Here is a 22,526-nt window from a genome sequence, read left to right on the forward strand (position 1 = left end):
TAGGATTTTCTAACTTTCATAAAGGATAATTAATATAGTCGGACATTTTCGGTCCGGAATTTTTCCCTTAAACCTCTGATCCTACGACAAAAATTTGAGAGTGGGGATATAATTCCCCTTTCGCGGTCGTAGAATGAGAAGATTTTTTGTCGTAAGATAAGAGGTTTTTCGTAGCATAAAAGGGTTGTAGGATAAGAGGTCGGACTGTAGAATATTTATAGTTATAAATATTTATATAATATATTATCGGAAAATGATAAATTATAGAGAAAGAGAGAGAGGGAGATTGAGAATTAATCAAATAATTTTCAATTTTAGTTATTCAAACTTAGACTCTTTAAAAATTGTCAAAAATAAATTGAACATCAAAATTGACAAATGTAACAGAATGGGATATTTAAAATGTTACAAGCGATTATTTCTAAAAGTATGCATTATAAAAAAATATTTTAGATAAAAGTTGTTTGGTTCTGAAGGAAAAGATTTTTTAAATAGAAATACTTTAATTTGTATATACAATAAATAGATCAAAAAGTTTCACTAATAAAACAAAAAATAATATAAAAGACTTTAAAGTGAATATACATGCATTTATCTAATATATACGTTTTGTTGGAATTGTGTGTTGGAACGTTATGTCATCATTAAGACAAAGTGTGTTTAATCTGTAAATTGATTTTGACGCATTTGTTTATTAAAGAGTATTCAATCGAGAACTGAAACATTTAATTTTAAGAACAATTTTATTGAAATTATCTTTTCGAGAACTGTATCCGAAATAAATATATGCACATCTGCATTCAACTCCTTAAGTCTTTTATATTATTATTTTTTTATACAATTATCTCCTAATATTCAGTATAAAAAATTATAAAGGTAAGATCGCCAAAAATTGAATAATTTACAAAATATTTTTTACATTAACTAGGCATAATATGTTAAATCTTTATATATATATATATTTTTTTTTTTTTAATATTTTACATATATTTTACATATATACTATACTAAATATATATTTTTTTAGCACCCGGTAAAAAATTTCTCATATATAATTATATATAACAATATAAAAGTATATAGAATTGTATAAAATTCTATATAAGTTATGTATAATTATGTATAGTATGCATACTTTTGTATTATCGTTGATTGACATTTAGCCAACATTAACATAAAATTATATATAATTATACAATAAGTCATATATTATTATATATAATTATACATAACTTATATAAAACTTTATATATTTCTATATAATTTTATATGGTCATATATCATATATGATTATACATAACAAATTTTTTACCGGGATCTAGTAAAATTAATAGAAAATCTTAAATTATTTTATTATCAAGAAGCAAATTCAGCATCTAATTGTGAGACACTAGTTTTTTGATTTAAAAAATAATTTATAAAAAGCCAGTTTTACAATGGGTGCGTTCGGGGAGACACTGCCTAGCGCTATTTAACGCTATCACTGTTCGGGGAGTTAGTAGCACTACCAAACTACCGTGACGTCACTGATGATAGTGTTTTACGTAGCTCCGTAAAGTTAGCCGAACCACTTTGATTTTTTTATAATTAAAATTAACTAATTGTTTGGTCATCGTTTGTTCATGATTGGTCATTCAATTAAAACGTTCGGTCATTTATCGTTTTTTTTAATTAAATAATTAAAATTTCGAACTAAAGTTAGCCGAACATTTTTATTTTTCGTCCAATCGAGTTAAACAAGAGCTTATTCGATGCAGAATCGTTAGGTCATCACGAATAAATTCTTTCATAGTTTATCCGAAAAATGAAAAAAATCATGTGCGGTAAAATGACGACGGGCGACGTATAGTGACATGGACGTGCGCTGCGGTCACGCGCGCATGCGTTTTAGTAACTTACACAAAATTTTAAATAAATCCTTTTTAATTTTAATAAATTCTTTTTATGATGCTATGCAAATTGCAAACCCATGTGGAATCGTATATGCATTGCAAAGTACATGCTTAGATGGGAATGCATAGGGGGACGGGGCGAGCCCCATCATAAAAAAATATAACAAAACTTGAGAGCGTAGAAACTGCCAAGGCTGACAGTACTGTGTGGAAGTTTCAATGCTATTTTCCTAAGCAAATGCTATTTGACTGAAGCGCTGTTAGGCAAATGGCTCAATGAATCGTGCATCAATGCATTCAGTATTTATTTTGTAAGATTATGAATAAAAAATTATAAATATAGTGTAAGAGTTTGGACATAGGTTGAAATAAAATTTTACATGAATACATCAGTGTGTCTCACTCTACACTAGTGGATATTGTGTCTTGCTGGAAAGCTCCCAATATGACTACCTCAATCAGGTAGAGAAACCACCAATCAGAAATCGCGACGCTATAGCTATAGTCACTTATTTAGGGCTCGTGTTGCATGACTCTGCTCCTGCTCACACTTTTGTCGCCATTTGTACACAGGCGTTAATTTAGCATTCGATTGATAGAAACAAGCAGTACACGCGTTGCGCTTTGATATAATATGGTTGTGGTTAGTACCGGTCACAATTTGTGTCTGAATATCATAAAATGAGGTCATCGCGATGCGTCGACTCACGAAACATAAAATCGACAGGCAATAGATCGTTATCAGAGTATATCGCGGTGAGTATAAGTCACTTGCACATAATTTAATATTTCTGATAAGTATGCAGCAATACGTCAGTTTGTCGTCTGTCAATGTCACAAACACTTTGTTCTTCAATTCAATAGTGTTGCTAATAAACAGTCAATCTAATGATTTCTTAGGATGGCGGAACGCTTAAGTATTGCGATAAGTTTGCGATTCTCGACGATTTTATCTCAAATTTTTTTTGTACATAGAATAAATAGTTATAGTAATTAATAATCGTATAATAATTATTAATCTCGTTATTTGAAAAATATTCCACTTGTGTTTTCGTATTTACTTTTATAGATTTTAATCTAGTTTTCAAGGTTGACACGCGAGCGTTAATATAGTTACTTACAATAATTCTTTGCTTTTTAATTGCCTTGGCCTGTATTTAAAGGAAATATATTTAAAGTAAGACTTTCTCTACAAGTTACAGTTGTGTCTTACAAATGACAGTTTTGTCCATTATTGCATTATAAACATTTCATATATAATAACTTTATATTTTCTCTCTCTCTCTCTATAATAACTTCCTATATAACTTTATATAACTTTATATAACTTTATATAACTTTATATAATTTTCTATATAACTTTATAAAATATATTTTAAATACTTTTTTTATATTTCATATATAATAAAATATTTTTTTATTAATGTTAATTTAAGATATAATAATGTAAAAATAGAAGTTAATCTTTAATATAATTTTAACTTACTAACAATAAGTAATAGACAGTATATGTATGTCTCCAGTCTGTATATGTGTTGCATAATTGAATTCAAAATTAGAAAGTGTGAAAGGAAGAGCAATTACTTTTCACAAAAGATACATTTAAATTATAGAAAAATTAAAATAAAACTATATGGAAAAAAATTTTTGATATAAGTAGTTACAAATTTATAGTAGTATAACAATAAGAAATTTTTTTTTTCACAATTGGAATTTTTTATTTGAAAAATATACTATTATAACATTTTTATAATGCTTTCTTATTGATATTAAGTTGATAAATGATTAATTTAATAAGTTACACTAATTTTTTTTTTTAAGAAAAAATGAAAAATTTTTGCAAAGTATATTATGACTGTTATGTTACATACATTCATTATTGCTATTTTTCTGACAGTGAATATATAATATTTTTAAAGATATTCGAGTGAAAATTTTGTAAGATTTTATATATTTATAAATGCACTAAAAAATTTGCATGCATTTCGTAAAATGTCTAACAGTTTCTGAAGAATTAAATTTTATTAAATTATACAACAAATATTTTTTAATAATTAATTAATACCTAATTTTAATAAAAATGGATTTTTCGAAGGTAGGTTTCTCTTCCAATTTTAGAATTCAATCGGGTTAATTTTCTATATTGATTTTTATATTCATATTGTAAATACAAAAAACATCAAGTGTTATATTGAAATGTTATTATATTAATTGTTAAGTATATGTCGTAGGCAAATGGTTATTTTAAAAAAATAGCTTTTGACTAGGCAAATGGTTATCTGGCTGTACTGTCAGCCTTGGTAGTTTCTGCGCTCTCAAGTTTTGTTATATTTTTTTATGGGGACGGGGCGAAGCCCCGTCTCCCTATGCACTCTAGCCCCCTATGCTTAGATGGGAATCTAAGCGTTCTTTTCCAAAATGTACTTTTTAGTGCGTACACGCCAGATAGCATTTGCCTAGTCAAAAGCTATTTTCCTAAAATAACCATTTGCCTACGACATATGTATTCATGCACCGGCAGGAATGGTGTCCGTCGGCAACTTCAGGATCACATGCATACACATGAAGTTAGTACATATGTATACGTATGATTTCTGTTGTATGTGTGTAACACTGAAGTTGTCGATGGACACCATTCCTGCCAGTAGCCGTACATGCAATCATTTATTTTATCCAAAACCTAAATGAAAGGATTTGCATTATTTCCCTTCGTTTTAACCTTTTTAATAACTTTACACGAAAAAAAGCATTCTTTTATGATAAATACGAGAGAGAAAGAGAGTGACAGAGTAATATATACATATATGTATATACATATATATATATATATATGAAACATTTTTGTCTAAAACTTATAGATTCTGAGATTTTTCAGTAAAAAGATTAAAATGGCCTACCCTGTGTATATATATATATATATATATTGTTTAACACTGCATTGAGTTTGTACTGCACTACACTGAACTGAACTAATGCAAGTGAAGACAAGCTGTTTTCTGAGCGGCTGGTTATACAATATTTGTCTTTCGATATTTAAAAGAAAAGTGAGCAAGAATCAAGAATGTTTTAGTGTACTAATCAACATAATGCATCATATTATATTACACAAATTATTAGACTCTTCTGATGAAGAAAATATAAATGTAATGCTACTATTTAAACCAATTTATATGACAATGATGATGGTAATATAAGTATTTTATGTGTAATTAATTTTATTATTTATCATTATATTATTGAATAAAATATTAAATTAAAATTTCGTAGAAATATAATTTAACCTAATCTAGTAACTAACTTTTTTTAGATAGTTACGATTATTGCATTAATTTTTATTACAATTATAGAACATGTCAAAATAAAATTATATAGAACATTGATAATAAATAATTATATTTTATTTCCGTTTAATATATGTATACATTATGCCAAAAGATTTTTAAGATTGATGAGAATGATTTATTAATCAAATTGTACATCGAGAAATATAATTTCAGAAACTATAATATTTATTTTTTACTTATATTGTCATTAACACAAAGGTACATGTATATATTTATTATTTAAAGATATACATGAAAATCTATAAACATTGTATTCTTACAAAATAAGTAATGAATTGAACAAATTATATATTCAAATAACATTTATTTAGTCAAACAACATTCTATTTTATATGCTAAATAAAAAATAAAACCATATATTAATTATAAAACTTTTAAAATATAAGTCTTCAACTCTTAATTACTATTTCATTTTTTTTTAAAGTGCTTTTAATAAATTATTTCTTTTTTCTTTTCTTTTGTTAGCACTTATTAATTATTTCTCTATTTTCTGTAAATGTGTGTCATAAGAGTATCTCATTTGTTTGTATTCCGCTAACATTTGTCTTTCTACTTTTTATTTTGATTTTACTTTTCTTTTTGAATACAATTTGTAAGTTCTTTTATTGTATAAGTTGCGTGCTGTCGTGTCATTTGCTTCTTTTTCTTTGCCACACACACACACGCACGCACGCACGCACGCACGCACGCACGCACGCACGCACGCACGCACGCACGCACGCACGCACGCACGCACGCACGCACGCACGCACGCACGCACGCACGCACGCACGCACGCACGCACGCACGCACGCACGCACGCACGCACGCACGCACGCACGCACGCACGCACGCACGCACGCACACGCACACGCACACGCACACGCACAGAGAGAGAGAGAGAGAGAGAGAGAGAGAGAGAGAGAGAGAGAGAGAGAGAGAGAGAGAGAGAGAGAGAGAGTTATATAATATTTATTTTTTATTACTTTTATAAAATTAAATTTCCCACCATTAACAACTTATTTAAATCTTGTACTGTTCATCCTTTTCCAAGACTCAGTGCAGCAAATACAGTAAACTGTTGTAGTTGAATTTTACTGCACTGCAATAAAAAACAGATTTAGCTGTGTCGCGTCCATAGACATAAAAGTATAGACGGAGCGTTTGTCTTTATTTGAGGAGTGAGGCACTCACGTAGAAAAAAAACAGATTGAACCGTGTGTGACCGTGTATTCCTCTTTCCATGCACTGTGCGTTTGCGCGAATGAGAGAGAACGCACGGTCACACATTTCAATTTGTCTTTTTCTACGTGAGCACCTACCATCACCCCTCACTCGGTTTTTCCATTAAGTCTATGGTTCCCTCCTAGAGAGGCTCTTGAAGAGCCAAGTAAAAAATTTGTTATGTATAATCATATATGATATATGACCATATAAAATTATATAGAAATATATAAAATTTTGTATAAGTTATGTATAATTATATATAATAATATATGACTTATTATATAATTATATATAATTTTATATTAATGTTGGCTAGATGTCAGTCAACAATAAGACAAAATTATGCATACTATACATAACTATACATAACTTATACAGAATTTTATATATTTCTATATACTTGTATATTATTATATATAATTATATATGAGAAATTTTTTACCGGGAAAGAGTGGCGAAAATGCTGTTACTAAACTCTTTTAGGCTGAGATCGTGATATCACAGGTCACAGATTAGATTGGGTTAGGTTAGGTTAGTAAAAATACTTTTTATTAACTTTGAAACGTTTACTTTTTTAAAATTGTGTTACAATTTATGATTAAGGTATAATTAATAGATTTAAAAATCAGTAAAAATGGATGAAAAATGACAGTAAATTAAACGTATTCCCGGAAAAATTTTTATAATATAACTCTTTGTTAAAGAGTTATTGCAAAATAGGACTAAACACCTAACCATTTTGCTATCAGTCACAATTAAAATCTTTTTTACAAATAATGCATTTAGTCACACATGAAGTAAAACATCAGTCACGTCATTATAAGTTCCAGTGAAATAGAGACAGTAGAGTGAAATAGTATATATATATTACTTTCTCTTTCGTGAGATTTGGATGAAAAATGGCAGACATGGGGGCTTGTGTCCAGTCTCTTATTATAGTGTCTTTATAGAGACCAGTACATGAAAAAGCCACTTTTGATTGATCGGCGGTATAATTAAATATTGTTAGTCACTAGAAGTCGCCATATTGAATCCGCTATTATGAATTTCTTAAATTTGATTCTGGATTTATATTCAGCAACACAAAAAACATGTATCAAATTTAATACAAATCCGTTGAAAATTGGCAGAGCTATTCATGATACTCATATACATATAAATCATTACCATAAATTGATTAAAATTATTTATTTAAATAATTATTTATTTTAATAAATTTATGTAGAGTTTAAAATTAAGTTTATTTAAATATTACAGTTTACTGAAAAAATAGAAAAAAGTGAAGCTATACACTTCTATATAATATTTTTGCATGGAAAATTCGATTAGATTATCATCTCACATTACTTTTTCATTAGTGCATATGCTATAACGTATGCAAAATATCTCGTGTAATACATGCAGTTTTATGTAATAACTTGATCTGTCCAAAAATAATAATAAGAACTGCAAGAACTTGTATATGTAAGAGCATAAATAATTATTTTATATACGTAAGAGAAAACATACTCACTGATTATTTATTTATAATCAATAAATACTAATTAAATATGTAAAAAGTAATGTGAAATAATTAACTGATTGAATTATCCAGAAATATTATTTAGAAGAAAAATGTAATATAAACTGATTTTGAAATAATAAAATGTTTTTAAACAAGAATTTATTTAGTTTTATTCATAGCGTAAATTACTTTTGATTTAAAAATATTTATTATTTATCCTAAGCATTGAATAATGAAATGGTTATTTTTTATCATATATATTATTTAACGATGTTCAAATTAACGTTCCTAAAATGTCAACTTTACGCTAAAATTTCCAAATATGATGTAATGAATGCTTGTAAGAATTCAAATACCAAAAGAGACATAGAATTTCTTTCGATTTAATTTCAAGCATCGTTTTTCACGCACTAAACATCATTAAAATTGATCACACAAATATCATTGCAAATATCCCGATACATGAACTTTATCACATTTTTAAATTTTAATCTTTACTTGTCAAATCTCTAAACTACTAGCGCAATGTTTTGTCCTTAGCATCAACAGTATAAGATAATTAAGGCCGGTATTCATAGTCCAATCTTATATTTAAGATTGCATAATTTCATTAGTTGAATGAGATTTTAAGACTATTTTAAATATAAGATTGAATTATGAATAACTATCATAAGATTAGTACTTATAATCTATTCTTATATTTCTTTAAAATTATTCAGTTTTTGGTTATCTTAAAATTCCGTTTAATCAAATAGTCGAATGAAATCTTAAAACGATCTTAAAAGAATGGACTATAAATATTGGCCTAATACACTGAACATAAAAGTCCTATATCATTTTGCGATTAGCGCAATAATTATTGAACTATTAATTAAAAATACTCAGGGTATGCTAAGCGCTATATGCGGCGCGCGCTCATACGTTGAGCGTTTTTAATTAATATTATAATAATTATTGCGAAAATCGGAAAATGATACAGGACTTTTAAGCTCAGTTTGACCTGCTCTATCAGCCCTAGAGAGGTAGGGCGATTATTACCGGACATCTTGTACATATGTATAATATTGTTCGCTAAGCGTTTTTGATTAATATTTTAATAATTATTGCGAAAATCGCAAAATGACCTAATACTTTTTTGTTCATAACAGGTAGTGTAAGTAGAACGACCAAACTAGCCAATAATATCTTTATTTAATATTAAAACGACGTTTCGACCATTTGGTTGTGGTCCTTTTCAAGTTTAACTAAAATGAATAACAAATAAATTATAAATTGAACCAAGACGGTAAACGCAGTAAATCAATCAATCAAAAACCAAATAAATTTAGTAGATACATTCGAGTGAACAAAGATGTATATCAATGTGTTGTACAAGTAGCAGTTAATTAAACATATTGATTTGACGAACCAACAAGTGACGGAACACGTCTTGTCAAAACTAATGTTGAAACTAAACTGTCGATTTTTTAAAAAACATTTTAGACGACCTTTATAATCTTGTCATAAATATTATGTAGATTTTCTGTGTCTTTTTGTAAGTTTATTGTGTTGTTGTTAAATTTCTTGATAAAAAACATTTCTGCTATTTCTCTTTTTTATAAATTTCTCGTTATGTAAAATCTCTGGGCTATTCCACTCAAAGTCATGTCCGAATTCCGATCTATGCTTACTAATTACGGATTGACACGAAAGATGCAATTTGATATTTTTATAATGTTCGTTAAGCCTTGTGCGCAAATGTCTTTTTGTTTGGCCTATGTAAAAAGCATCACAATCCCTACAACGAATTTTATATATGACATTAGTTCTATTATCAATATTTAACATATCTTTGCCACGTCTGATTAATGTGTTAAGCTTATTCGTTACTATCGACGCTACACTCAAACCCGTGTCTTTTTTGTTCAGTTTACTGTACTCTATCCGTTCACGAGCGTTGGCTCGTTAGTTATGAGACGCCCTGTATAACAGGGTGTCCATGACCCGTATCACGCTTTTATTTCGGATACAGAGCATTTTAGAGAAAAATGTTTTAGACAAAAGTTGTACGATTTTGAGGAGGCCATAAGATGATACCATTGGTTTGACCTTAAATTTTCATTTGAAGGTCATGTGAAGGTTACGTCAATTTTTTAAAATGGAACACTATATTATTGCATATCCTTGTAGCTTACCTCGAGAGCTTTCCAAAACACTTATGATGAAGTATTTTTTGAGTTATGAGACTCGAAAGTTGCAATATTTTGACTTACAAAATACAAGATATCTCGTAAAATATTCATTTTTCGATTATCTTACCCTAATACTTTTATACACAGAATAATGAGACAAATCAATTGGCGTAATTAAAACACATAATTATGTCAAAATAAAAATGGATAACTGCTAGTTGCAAATTCAAATTTTTTCTTAAAGATAACTATGTGTTTTTTTTACACCAATTGATTTGTCTCATTATTGTGTGCATAAAACTATTAGGGTAAAATAATCAACAAATGAATATTTTACGAGATATCTTGTATTTTATGTCAAAATATTGCAACTTTGAAGCCTTATAACTCGAAAAGTATTTCACGAAAAAACATTTGATTATAGTGTTTTGGAAAGCTCTCGAGGTCAGCTACAAGAATATGTAACAAAAAATAGAAGGTGCCATTTAAAAAAATCGACGTGACTTTTATGTGACCTTCAAATGACTCTTCAAGGTCAGACCAATAGTACCATCTTATGGCCCCCTCGAAACCAAACAACTTTTACCTGAAACATTTTTCGCGAAAGTGTTTTCGAGATATTCGACTGGATCGATTAAAATTGTCCACCCTATATACGGGTGTCTCTTAATTGGCGCCCATTATTTATATAGCGATATTCCTTGTGGAAACCTGAGTCGAAAAGTCCTCTACCATTTTGCGATTTGCGCAATAATTATTAAACTATTAATTAAAAACGCTCAACGAACGATATTATATATGTATACATATATACAAAGTGTCCGGTAATAATCGCCTCACCTCTCTAGGGCTGATAAAGCAAGTCAAACTGAACATAAAAGTCTTCTACCATTTTGCGATTTGCGCAATAATTATTAAGATATTAATTAAAATCGCTCAGTGCATGAGCGCTCTAAATGGGACACTCTATATATTTTTGCATATTCTTGTAGCTTACCTCGAGAGCTTATATATATATATATATGTATATATATATATACATACACACATGTAGTACGCGTAGGACGATGGTAACGGTGGTAATGTTACTTAAGGGAAAATTTTCGCATTGAGAATTTACATCGTAATATCTCTGTTCATTGAGCTGTAAAACGAAAATAAAGACGGTTTCAATATAATTGAGATTTAAACTATCAAATAAGCCTATTAAGAATTCGATCGGTTCAGCCGTTATTGAGGTCAGTTATTCAAGATACCCTGAACTAACCTCGCGTACAGATCAACGAAGAGAGATGGTAAAAATTAAGCAGGATGTGTTCATCACGTTGTGCTATCAGTAAAAACGCGGTAAAAATGCAGCATGATCTATCATATCATAAGTATTGACAGCAAAAATATAAAGTAAATATAGTTTTCCAACATATGTGCGAAAAAATTCGGGAAATAATTCCTTCTCATAGGATTCATAGCATTTTATGGATAATTCTTTGAAAAAAAATTTGTATACACCAATATCCTAAACGCATAGTTTTCGAGATATCAGGGTTTTAAAAATATTAAATTAAAGTAACTCAATCTTGGTTCTCTCGGTCCTCAAAATTAAATGCTTTTTTTCTCTAAAAAGCCATTTTAAATTTCTTTAAAAAGTCATTTTAAATTCTTAGTTTTTTTTAGATGTAACATTTTAAATGCTTAGCTTTTCTTAGCTATACCTAAACATCCCGATTGAAAATATTGAAGATTTAAGAAATCACATAGTATGTGATCATGTAAAATCATCATGTAAAACAATCCGTAATACATCTGATATTTTTGAACGTATTCGTCAATCAATGAGAAAGAGAATTTTCATGCACCATATCTGTGATCATTTCCAACAACTCCTATAATTTTAATTTTATTTAATTTTTATCACAATAGATTTTTTCAAGTCTTATTTTTTTAACTTTGTACACTCTGTTACTCGAAAACTATCATTTAGGACATTGATGTATATGAACTTTTCTTCAAGAAACTATTCAAAGAATCCTCCTACATTTTTTACACATGTTTAGAAATATTATATATATGTATATTGCATGTATATGTAAACTAATCTTTTTTCTTTATTTAAGAAAAATAATTAATAGTTGTATGATAAAATATGTATCTTAATGTGACTCTGAAGTGTTTCAAGTTTTCATTTTTTACTTCGATATGAAGGTTATTTTAGATTACTGTAAATTTACATAGAAATAATTTTAAATTACACATCCCTTAAATATACTATACAAGAAATAAAGAAATTCTGATTCATTTAGAATCGATTATAATTAATAGAACAATTAAATTAATTTCTTGATTAACTGCATTGATCTTATATCCTTTTTTGAAGAGTTAATTTTTGAGTAGATTTTACGCACGTCCGATTTTGATGAAATTTTATAGACATGTAGTACTTACAAAATGTAGTCGAATGTGCACAAATGCAAACGCATAGTTTCCAAGATATTCGAAATTTTTAAATTATCTAATTAAATAAACAATTTTTAAGATTTTTGTAGAAAAAAAGGTTAAAATTTAAAATATTTTGCTGAAATGTTTTATTAATGTGTTATAAGATTATAAACAACAACGTACTAAAATATTATTATCACAAAAAATAAGAAATTGAAAAAACATATTTTATCCGTCCGCGGTTAAGGTAAAACTATATAAGATTATTTTATAGATCTTGTTCGCATTCGAAGCACAAGACAATATGAGTTGGACCTCGCTTTGCGCGGTAAATTGCAAACCCAGATGGAATCATATAATTATGAATCTCGTTTTGCACTGGGCGATATAGGTTCGACCTTGCTTCGCCTGGAAAGTTACAAACCCACGTAAAATCAGATAATTATAGATTTTGTTTTATTTAGCATACGTTTAGATTAAATTAGGTTAGTGTTTAAGTGTTATCAAGTGCTATTATAGAGTCCGATCTGCTGATTATATTTAAAAACGTAAAAAAATGAGCTTTTTCGATTTTTTGTTTTTTTCCTCGCTAATAATATTTATAATATTTTGACACGTTGGTCTTTTTAGTCTTGTAACATATTAATAAAATGAAACATTTCAAATATTTAAAATATTTTTGAAATGTAATTCATTTTTTTATACGAAAAAATTTTTTTTAATTATTTTTAGCTAGATAATTAAAATTTGAATATCTCAAAAATTATATATTTTCGTACATTTAGACTTGTGTCATTCGACTACATTTAGTAAGTACTAGGTATATGAATTATATTTAGTAAGTACTGCGTACATATAAAATATCATCAAAATCAGTTTACATATGGAAGCCTAGTCAGAGTTTTACCAAAGAATTCACGAGTAAAATGAAAACATAACAAAAACAGAATAAAATTTAAAAATTAAGTAAATTTTAAATCGCTTATAAATGTAAGTGTAAACACATATTTGGATACTTGGATAGCTTAAATAGTTAAAATTTGAATTAACTTCTTATCTTTAAGTTAGTTATTTTTTAACAAAGTTATTTTTAACAAACTTTTTTTATCTTGTCTATCTATTTTTAAACAAGTTATTTTTAGTTGCTTATGTAAATTTCTTTAAAAATATTTTAATAAAAATTATATTGCAGTATATTTTTTAAATTGTTATATATTATAATAATTAGCTAATATATACACATATATATATATATACATATATACGTATATCATAATATATCAACAGATATATAGATACATCATAATGAAAGTGATTACGGTCTTAATATTAAAAATTGCCAGCAAAATGTGCAAATAATGTCTTAAATTAAATCTCATTGCAGGACAACACTTGATTATTTCTTCTCTCAACTTAATGCTAAATAGAAAAATAAAAATAAAAAGTTAATATTGAATGGTAATGAAAATGCATAATTTTATGAGTTTAAACATGGATTCAAATGCTGCCAGAATAATATGCAAAATCTATATGTTATTCAAAGAAGTTAACGAGTAGATAACATGGTATTGTCCTAACAGCACACATGTTCAAAAGATGTTTATAAGAGACCCATAGAATGTTAAAACATGTTTTAATATCCTGTGGATCTTTTATAAACATCTTTTGAACACGTGTGCTGTTATAGTGGTTTGAAAATCTTTGATCAGCAAATATAAGCCTTGAAAATAAGTCATATGGATAATCCCAAAAAGTTATAAGGGTCGACAGGACCGACGAGAAAATTTCAGCGTCACTGTCACCAACATTGAGAAATGAATTATCATTCAATGTATTAGTGTATGTCTGTACACGCACAATGTCATTGCATTTCAAGACATTATTGTCTCTCATTATCTCTCCTCAGCAAGCGGTGCTACCAACACCGATTCGTTAACTGTATTTTCGGTGCAGATACCGATATCCGCATCGACAATATTTATAAAGAAATTATATTTCTTCGTGAAACTTTTTTTATGTATTCTTTATATAATAACGCAGGTCGCTACAGAGTCAGATTGTATTTTACATTTTGACTCTGAAAAATTTATAATAAATTGAATTCGAATTCAAGGAGCAGCTACACCTGACCCACGATAACTGGCAGTCAGCACGATATTTGGAAATTTTATTTCGACCTCTTTCTCAAAAAATCGCTCTGTAGTGACCTGCGGACGGTCCTACTGATTACGAATAACACAATTTTATTAAGGGTCGACAAAACCGGCGAGAAAATTCCAGCGTCACTGTCACCAACATTGAGAAATGAATTCTTATTCAATGTATTGGTGTATGTCTGTATACGTACAAACATCATTGCATTTCAAGAGAGACAAAGACGACGTTATTGTCTTTCATTGTCTCTCCTTAGCAAGCGGTACTACCATCATCGATTTGTTAGCTGTATTTTAGGTATAGATAACGATATTCGTATTTTTCGTATGTAGCCTCGAAAACGTTATATTTCTTTATGAATTTTGTTTTAATATATTCTTTATAAAAATTGGAAGGTTCCTAAAGAGCCGGATTTTATAATTTGACTCTTAAAAATTTATAATAAATTGAATTCGAATTCAAGAAGCAGCTACATCTGATCCGCGGTCAGCAGCACATTTTTGAAAATTTTATTTTGACTTTTTTTTCAAAAAATCGCTCTTTAGAAACCTGCAGACAATGTTGCTGATTAAAAATATTATAATTTTATTGCGATTTTCTCTCAATTGTAGCTGTAACGACAAAAACGAATCTGTAGTTCGCAGCCGGCCGATAGGAGTCTCCACAGTGTCGATCCTTAAGATTCTTTTTGAATTTTTAATAATGTTCTTGCAAAACTGTAGTTCACAGCCGGCCGATAGGAATCTCCACAGTTCCTGCTGTCGACCAAAGAGTAAAAAGAGTAAAAAGAAACAGGAGGGAGCATATGGCTCGAGCTAAACGGACGGAAATGCCTATATATACCAGTATGAAAGTGGACACTCAAAATGGCTGCTTATGGGCGCCAAAATTGAATGGCTTTTCGGAGATGCTGGAAGAACAAAGTTTTAAATATAAATATGGAATATACTTTATATTTTTAAAAAATCAACTCAATAAGATTAAATTGAAATATATAATTTTAATATGCAACAAATAAAATAATATATATTAATAATATTGAAATTTTAACACATTGTTTACTGTCCCTTAAATAGTATATCTAAATAAAACATAACCTTCAAAACATTAAATTCTTGTTATTATATTGATAACAATTACTAACCGATGAAATGTTATTCCATAATTTCGCGCTGTTGTAGTTATGCCATAGGCCTGACAATGCACCATAATTTTATTTCACTATTTTTTTTAGAATTAATAATTGTGCAAAATAATACGCGCATGTGTCTTTCTGACAACAGCAGCAGACGATGCTAATAAGCGTCAAAAAAGTGGACACTCAAGATGGCGGCTTCCGTCAGCGATTTGGCTAGCCCCCACCACCGATACATTCCCTCCTGTTTCTCTTTACTCTTTGTTGTCGACCCTTCAGGACTGAGTTCAGAAACACCTCTCCTCGTGTGTAAAAGTAGTCATTGTATCTTTGTTACTGAAGACTGAACAAAGACAGAACACACTCGGGTTTCCGAACGTAGCAAAAATAATGATGAGTTGAGAATTTTAGTGGACTAGAATATTATAAGCGCGCGCTACGCGTGCGCCATTTATTTTATGTATGTTTATATTGTGTAGATTTATATTGTGTTGTATGTACACATACATACGATACAATATATATAACATAAATATATACAATAGTTTATCTAATAAAAAATGTTATTTATCATAATATATGTTATACAACATGCCAATCTTTTATTTTTTTAATTCAAATTTTAAATTTGTTCCATGTTTTCTTTAATTTAATCAATTAATAATCCTTATAAAATTATAAATATTACAGAATATATTACAGAAATAAATGTTATCAAGATAAATTCTTGTAGAATTATAAAATAATTTATTGCTTTGATTTATTTAAGCTAAGCTACGTTTTTTTAGAAGTTTATTAATATATCACAAATATTTTTCAGATTAGAATAATACATAGATGTATATCCCTTATCTTTTTAAAGTATAGATTAAATCAAGAATTGTATCGTTTTACGCGAAAGCTTATATATATACACTGCACATATGGTTTTTGAAATTATGAAACAAACTTATCCAATTAACAATAACAATGATATCAAATAAATTATAACATTTATTAATAACATGTATTTATTATTTTTATATACATATATTTGCCATATTTAATGTAGAAGACTTGCATTGCATATAAAGTTGTGTGAATCTATGTGAAATCATACAATATTTAAACAATAACACATCTGTGATAATTATACTTTGAATTATTATCTGTATAGTCATTACAAAAAGTCAATAATGAGTGGGAAAGAGGTTTTGCCTTTCCCTCTATACTCTTATGAGAAATTTGAACCTAATCTAAATTTAGTATTGTTTTTTAATAAAAGTTAGATCTTGATTTGATTAGTTCTTTTTTTTGGGGCGGGGGGAGTATAAGGGAAAGGGCTCCGTCTCTCCTCTGTCCACGCATTCACTTCAATGTTTAAATTAATATAAAATTTATGCTTGGAAAAATTCAGATTATCACATTTAAAACTGTTTTTTTAAATTTTTAATAACTTTTTAATAAGCAACAACTGACAGTTTAAATCTTTTGAATGTTATTCAGGATTAGGAACTTTGACAACATATTTTGGTCGTTGAAATTTATGAAATCTCCCTTAATATACAAAATTACCAGCTGTGGTTCTTTTTAGAAAAGAACCTATTTACAAAATTTGAATGGAATCGGAACATGGTTTTTGGAAGAACAGCTGTAATTTTGTATATTAAGGGAGATTTCATAAATTAGAAAAGAGGTACTCTAGAAGGATTTTTATCGACTCAAAGATTAAGTAACAGTTTTTATCATTTTTTTGTATTTTTATACATATTAATATAGAACATTACAATGATGTTCATTTTGATGTATATGGATACGGTTACTTTCTTGAGTAACTACTAAAATGTTTTAGCTATCATTCGGTGTTTATTCGAATGTTACAAACAAAAAAAGTTTTATAAATTACATGTAATTTTCGGACATCATGTTTTGTAAAATGCTTATTTAGAGCAGACTTGCTTTCATTTCTATGTACGGTAGGTGTTTGTCCTGACATGATACGGCTATATCCTGGACTATCAGTTATGTATGTTAATATTTGTGTTTATCGTTAATGAGTTATTTTGGTTTGTAATATTGTAAAGTAGTTGTTCGACAACGAATGTCGTGTACAAACGTTTATATCATTTAAAATAGATTGTATAAATTTATTTTATCTTATGAAGAAATTAAGTGATCATCAAAGAACAATTGAATGGCTTAGAGAAATACAATTAATCCCCACTGAAAAATTATGTAAAATTCATAAACAAAAGATGGTTTATATTGAAGGAAAAAGACGTTTGGATTATTTTCGATGTTATAAATCTGGTAAATATGATCATAATATTACAGCAGTACATAATACGAATTATTACATATAATTTTCGCACATCATGAATATATATATATTACGAAATGTGTATGTTTGTGTGTATTCTTCAAGAACAATTTTACATTTCAACTTCCATGCAATACGGTCAGCTTTGATAGTTTTTGCACTTTCAAGTTTTGTTATTTCTTTTTTTATATGAGAGGGCACGGGAGCGGGGTGAAGCTCTAAACGTTCTTTTCTAGCATGTACTTTTTGTTAATGTCAATAATAATAAATGTCTATTCTATATACAATTTTTTGGTGATTATTTTAGATGGCGTATTTGATAATATACAAGATGTCCGGTAATATGTAAAAAATCTCTCGTGTACAGATAGGGCGGATCAAACTGAGCAAAAAAGTTCTGCATCGTTTTACGATTTTTGGAATATTTATTGAGGAATTAATTAAAAAATATTGACCAATTCGTGTATTAGCACGTGGCGAGAAAAGCCAGCCCGCTGTCACGCAGTTGCTAGTCATATGCATAGTAACTGTGTAACAGTGGGCTGTCTCTTCTCGCTGTGCTTCTAGCGACCGCGTGACAGCGGGCTGTCTCTTTTCGTTGTGTTCTTAGCGACCGCGTGACAGCGGGTTGTCTTTTCGCAGAGTGCTAATATATTGGCGCGAATTGGTGGGTATTTTTTAATTAATTTCTCAATAATTATTGCGAAAATCGCAAAATAGTAAAGGACTTTTTTGCTCAATTTAATCCGCTCTATCTGTACGAGAGATTTTTTACGAATTACCGGACACCCTGTATATAACGATTTAAATTACTGTAAGATATATTTTAAAAAATATGAAAAATGCTTTGTAAAATTGGTTAAACTTTGAGTCGGTAAAAATCCTTCTAGGATACTTTATTTCTATCTAAAAAGAACCTATTTAGAAAATTTGAACGGAATCGGAGCATGGCCATTTTCGGAAGAATCGCTAAATTACCAATAAAATTTCCAATAAAAAAATACATGTTTTATTTTTAATTCTAAAGAATTCTAAAGAATTTATACTTACTTTTCTATTCATCTCAGTATTAGATAGTAGGAAAACCACTTTTTCGACAACTCCGTAAAGAGAACCTTCGATATTTTTTTAATTTAACAATATTGTGCGTTATATTCGACATGATTTTCTAGCACATGTAGATAACATGTGCATATTATGATGTTTTCCATAAAAGCCTTCATCAAAACGTCTCTCTCTTTTTCTGGTCTTTTATAAGAACGATCGATAATATACAGTTATATTTGTAGAAGTCAAACGGTTTCAAAATCTCTTTCTCTTAGAACTTTCAATCGCAATCGTCCAGCAATTAAAATTGCTATTCAATTGTGATTACTTTCGTTGACACCCTGTTCTACTTTTTCCACTCTATATTCTATGACGAGCGCACCTGATCTCGCACTTTCTATTTTGCATCAATGCATGAATCAATGGCAATACTTACACGGTAATTTCCGTTCTCTCATACATTATATATTGTTACGTGCGCAATTGTTACTTATCACATAAAGAACATTTTATTATGTGAATTTGTTTTGAAACACATTTAATCATATTATAATCCTTTAAGAATCAAGTCATGCAATATTTAATTCTTTTTTATTTTTTTCATTTATGAATAGTTTTTTTTGTAAATTATTCTACTTGTAACTTTCTTTCAATGCTCGGCAAATTGTATCATTTACTTTCTTCAAATATTTCTATGATCAAATTAAGACTATTTATTCCAGGAGCATTTAATCTTTTTTACATAATATTATCTCATAAATTAAGCAATTTTGATTCCTTTTTCTAAAAAATTGATTCAATACGATTCTTATAAATATTTTTTAATAATGTTTACTACCATATTCTTACTTAAATTTAGTAAATTGCAAATTTTTTTATATGATTTTCATTTTGGGTATAAAAAATTGTTATATTATTTTTGCTTTTGCATCCCATTTATTATTGTAATTAATCTATATTAATGTACTATCAATAAATATTTAAGTAAAACTAGCATATTGAGATATGTTATAGTTGTATTTATCAAAATGAATCACAAAATATATTTTTTGTTCGAATATTTTTACAGTCTAAAAATTAACCTTTATTAATTTATAATTTATTATATTAAATATATATTAAATATATATATATATATATATATATAATTCTCGATTGGGTCGTGGAAAATGCGACTTGAGTTTACTTTTGGGACTTTCGCGATAATTAGGAGAAATAAGAATGCGATGTTTGAGAGTAAAAGAGATAAACTAAAATAATTAAGAGTCAACTTACTACCTTAGCTGATTCTTAGAGCTTTGGAGAATTAGCAGGAAAAGTCAGTTTGTTGTAGCCGTTCGAGAGAGTGAGCCGATGGGGGTTGAAGCTTTGGTTTCACTGACACTAACTCCAGCCGCGAATTGAGTGACAAACTCATAAACTCAGAAAAGAATTGTGACTTGTGATTTGTGAATTATGAATGGTGAATGGTACATGACTTGTGAGTAGCGACTGCATCGTTCCCGAAAGTCTCCCTTTTTATATCAACTCTTGAAGGTGTGTGAGGCGAGAGTACGTATTAAAAATTGTTGATCGGCAGTATCTTTTTCCGCCTTATTTGATTGTTGTTGATTGGTGATAATTCCCGATCTGATATGGGCTTGTAGAAAATTAGGAAATTCTTATTCTTTGCATTTGTTCATTTCTTGAATTTGTGCAGCTGTGTTTGTTGTTCGGTTTTGATAACAGAGAAGATTGATAGTGTCTCATTATCAACCCTCTCTGTATTTATTTGGACATCGCGTTCAAATGTTTAGAATATTATGTGGCAAGAACGATCCACTTATCTCGAGCAACTTTTTGTTATCACCAATCGGATGATTATCATTTAATCCTACGTGGGAGGAAGAAACGTGGAGCCGTCAGAACGTAAAATATTAAAATATATATTAATATTTATTATATTAAATATATATTATTTTAAATAAATAAATTTCTATTTTTGAGAACTACTATAAAATAAGTATCTTAAATTAGAAATAAATCACATTAACATAATAATGGATAAGTACACATAAAGCAATAATTTATTAAATATCTTAGTATCCGAATATGTATTAATATAATTTATTGTACATACATAAATGAGATATGTCATTATATTAAAAAAATACATAAAAGTACAAAGTCTTTTACTCTGTTATTTGTTATTAACACTGACCTGCCCTCTACAGTCAAACTATTTGAATAAATAGGTTAAATAAATAGGTCCATTTCATGTGTGAAATCTTTACTTATTTTCATATATTTAGATATTTGGGAGCGTTTGAAAGAGTTTCATCTTCTTTTTTCTTTTCTAATCTTTATTCGGTATATTACAGTTATCCACAGCATGAAAAAACATTGAAGATCTGTACACATAAATCTCGTAGATTTGATATATGATTTAGGAAAATAAGTAATTCATACACACACATATTCATGTACACACACACAAAATTTAAATATCTATACATATATTTGTGATGCAGGAATTTAGATATAATATACTTATTGTTAGTGCTTCAAAAACTCATCTAAATATTTAAACATAATATATCTAGGCTAAAAAAAGGGAAATTTTTATGACAATGAATGAATCTCTCTTTCAGTAAATCTTTGATTGGCAATATAGTTGGCTTTAAAATAGACATACATATACATATATTGTATAAATATTTATTGTCTCTTTTTGAAAGAAAAAATTAAATTTATTCAATATTTTTTGTTTATATGTGAAAAATTTAAATATTACTTCTATTTGTTATTCATTTCTTATTGTATTTCATTAATTGTATTTCTATTTCAGATAACACATGATGTCTCAAAAAAACAATACCAAAAGAAATAATACTATTGTAATAGAAAGGATGGAAAAGAAACGTTCGAAAGAGCTTATGTCCTCTTCTAGTCTTTCTGGTATGTCGCAGTTATCCAATAGCAGTGAAGAAACATTGGAGGCCTTTATATATAAACCCCATAGATCTGATAACTTAGAAAAGTGAGTACAAATTATATACATATACGCACGCACTACGTTCGTGTATGCACAAAACGCACACTCACATATTGAATAATGCTTATAAAGTATTATAAACTGTTTTCTGAAAAGTTATTTAAAATAATAATAAAATATTTTTCTTATGTTTGAAAATTTACTCAGTAAACACTATCATATTAATGTTATAAAACTACGATATAATTGAATATTAGAAATAATATTGCATAAATTTTATTGGTAAGTTACCAATTAGTTAGAATTTCTCAATAAATATAAATGTAATAACACACATTACATTGTTGTTATATATAAATATAAT

At 28.4% G+C, this 22,526-nt stretch overlaps 1 protein-coding gene across 4 annotated transcripts in view; it reads left to right on the forward strand.

The window, feature by feature from the left end:
- The first annotated feature begins 2,433 nt into the window (after window positions 1-2,433).
- Window positions 2,434-22,526, forward strand: part of LOC140674274 (tubulin polyglutamylase TTLL5-like) — a 59,826-nt gene continuing 39,733 nt past the window's right edge. Inside the window, exons 1-2 of one of the 4 annotated variants that reach the window (XM_072907697.1) lie at window positions 2,434-2,648; window positions 22,016-22,207. In XM_072907697.1, the coding sequence (XP_072763798.1) occupies window positions 22,023-22,207 (185 nt within the window). In that variant the 5' untranslated portion in view covers window positions 2,434-2,648; window positions 22,016-22,022. The remainder of the gene's footprint in view (window positions 2,649-22,015; window positions 22,208-22,526) is intronic. The other 3 variants (XM_072907698.1, XM_072907696.1, XR_012048168.1) reach the window with 3 other exon arrangements.

Source organism: Anoplolepis gracilipes, chromosome 15 (genome assembly GCF_047496725.1).
Source record: "Anoplolepis gracilipes chromosome 15, ASM4749672v1, whole genome shotgun sequence".
Lineage (NCBI taxonomy): Eukaryota > Metazoa > Arthropoda > Insecta > Hymenoptera > Formicidae > Anoplolepis > Anoplolepis gracilipes.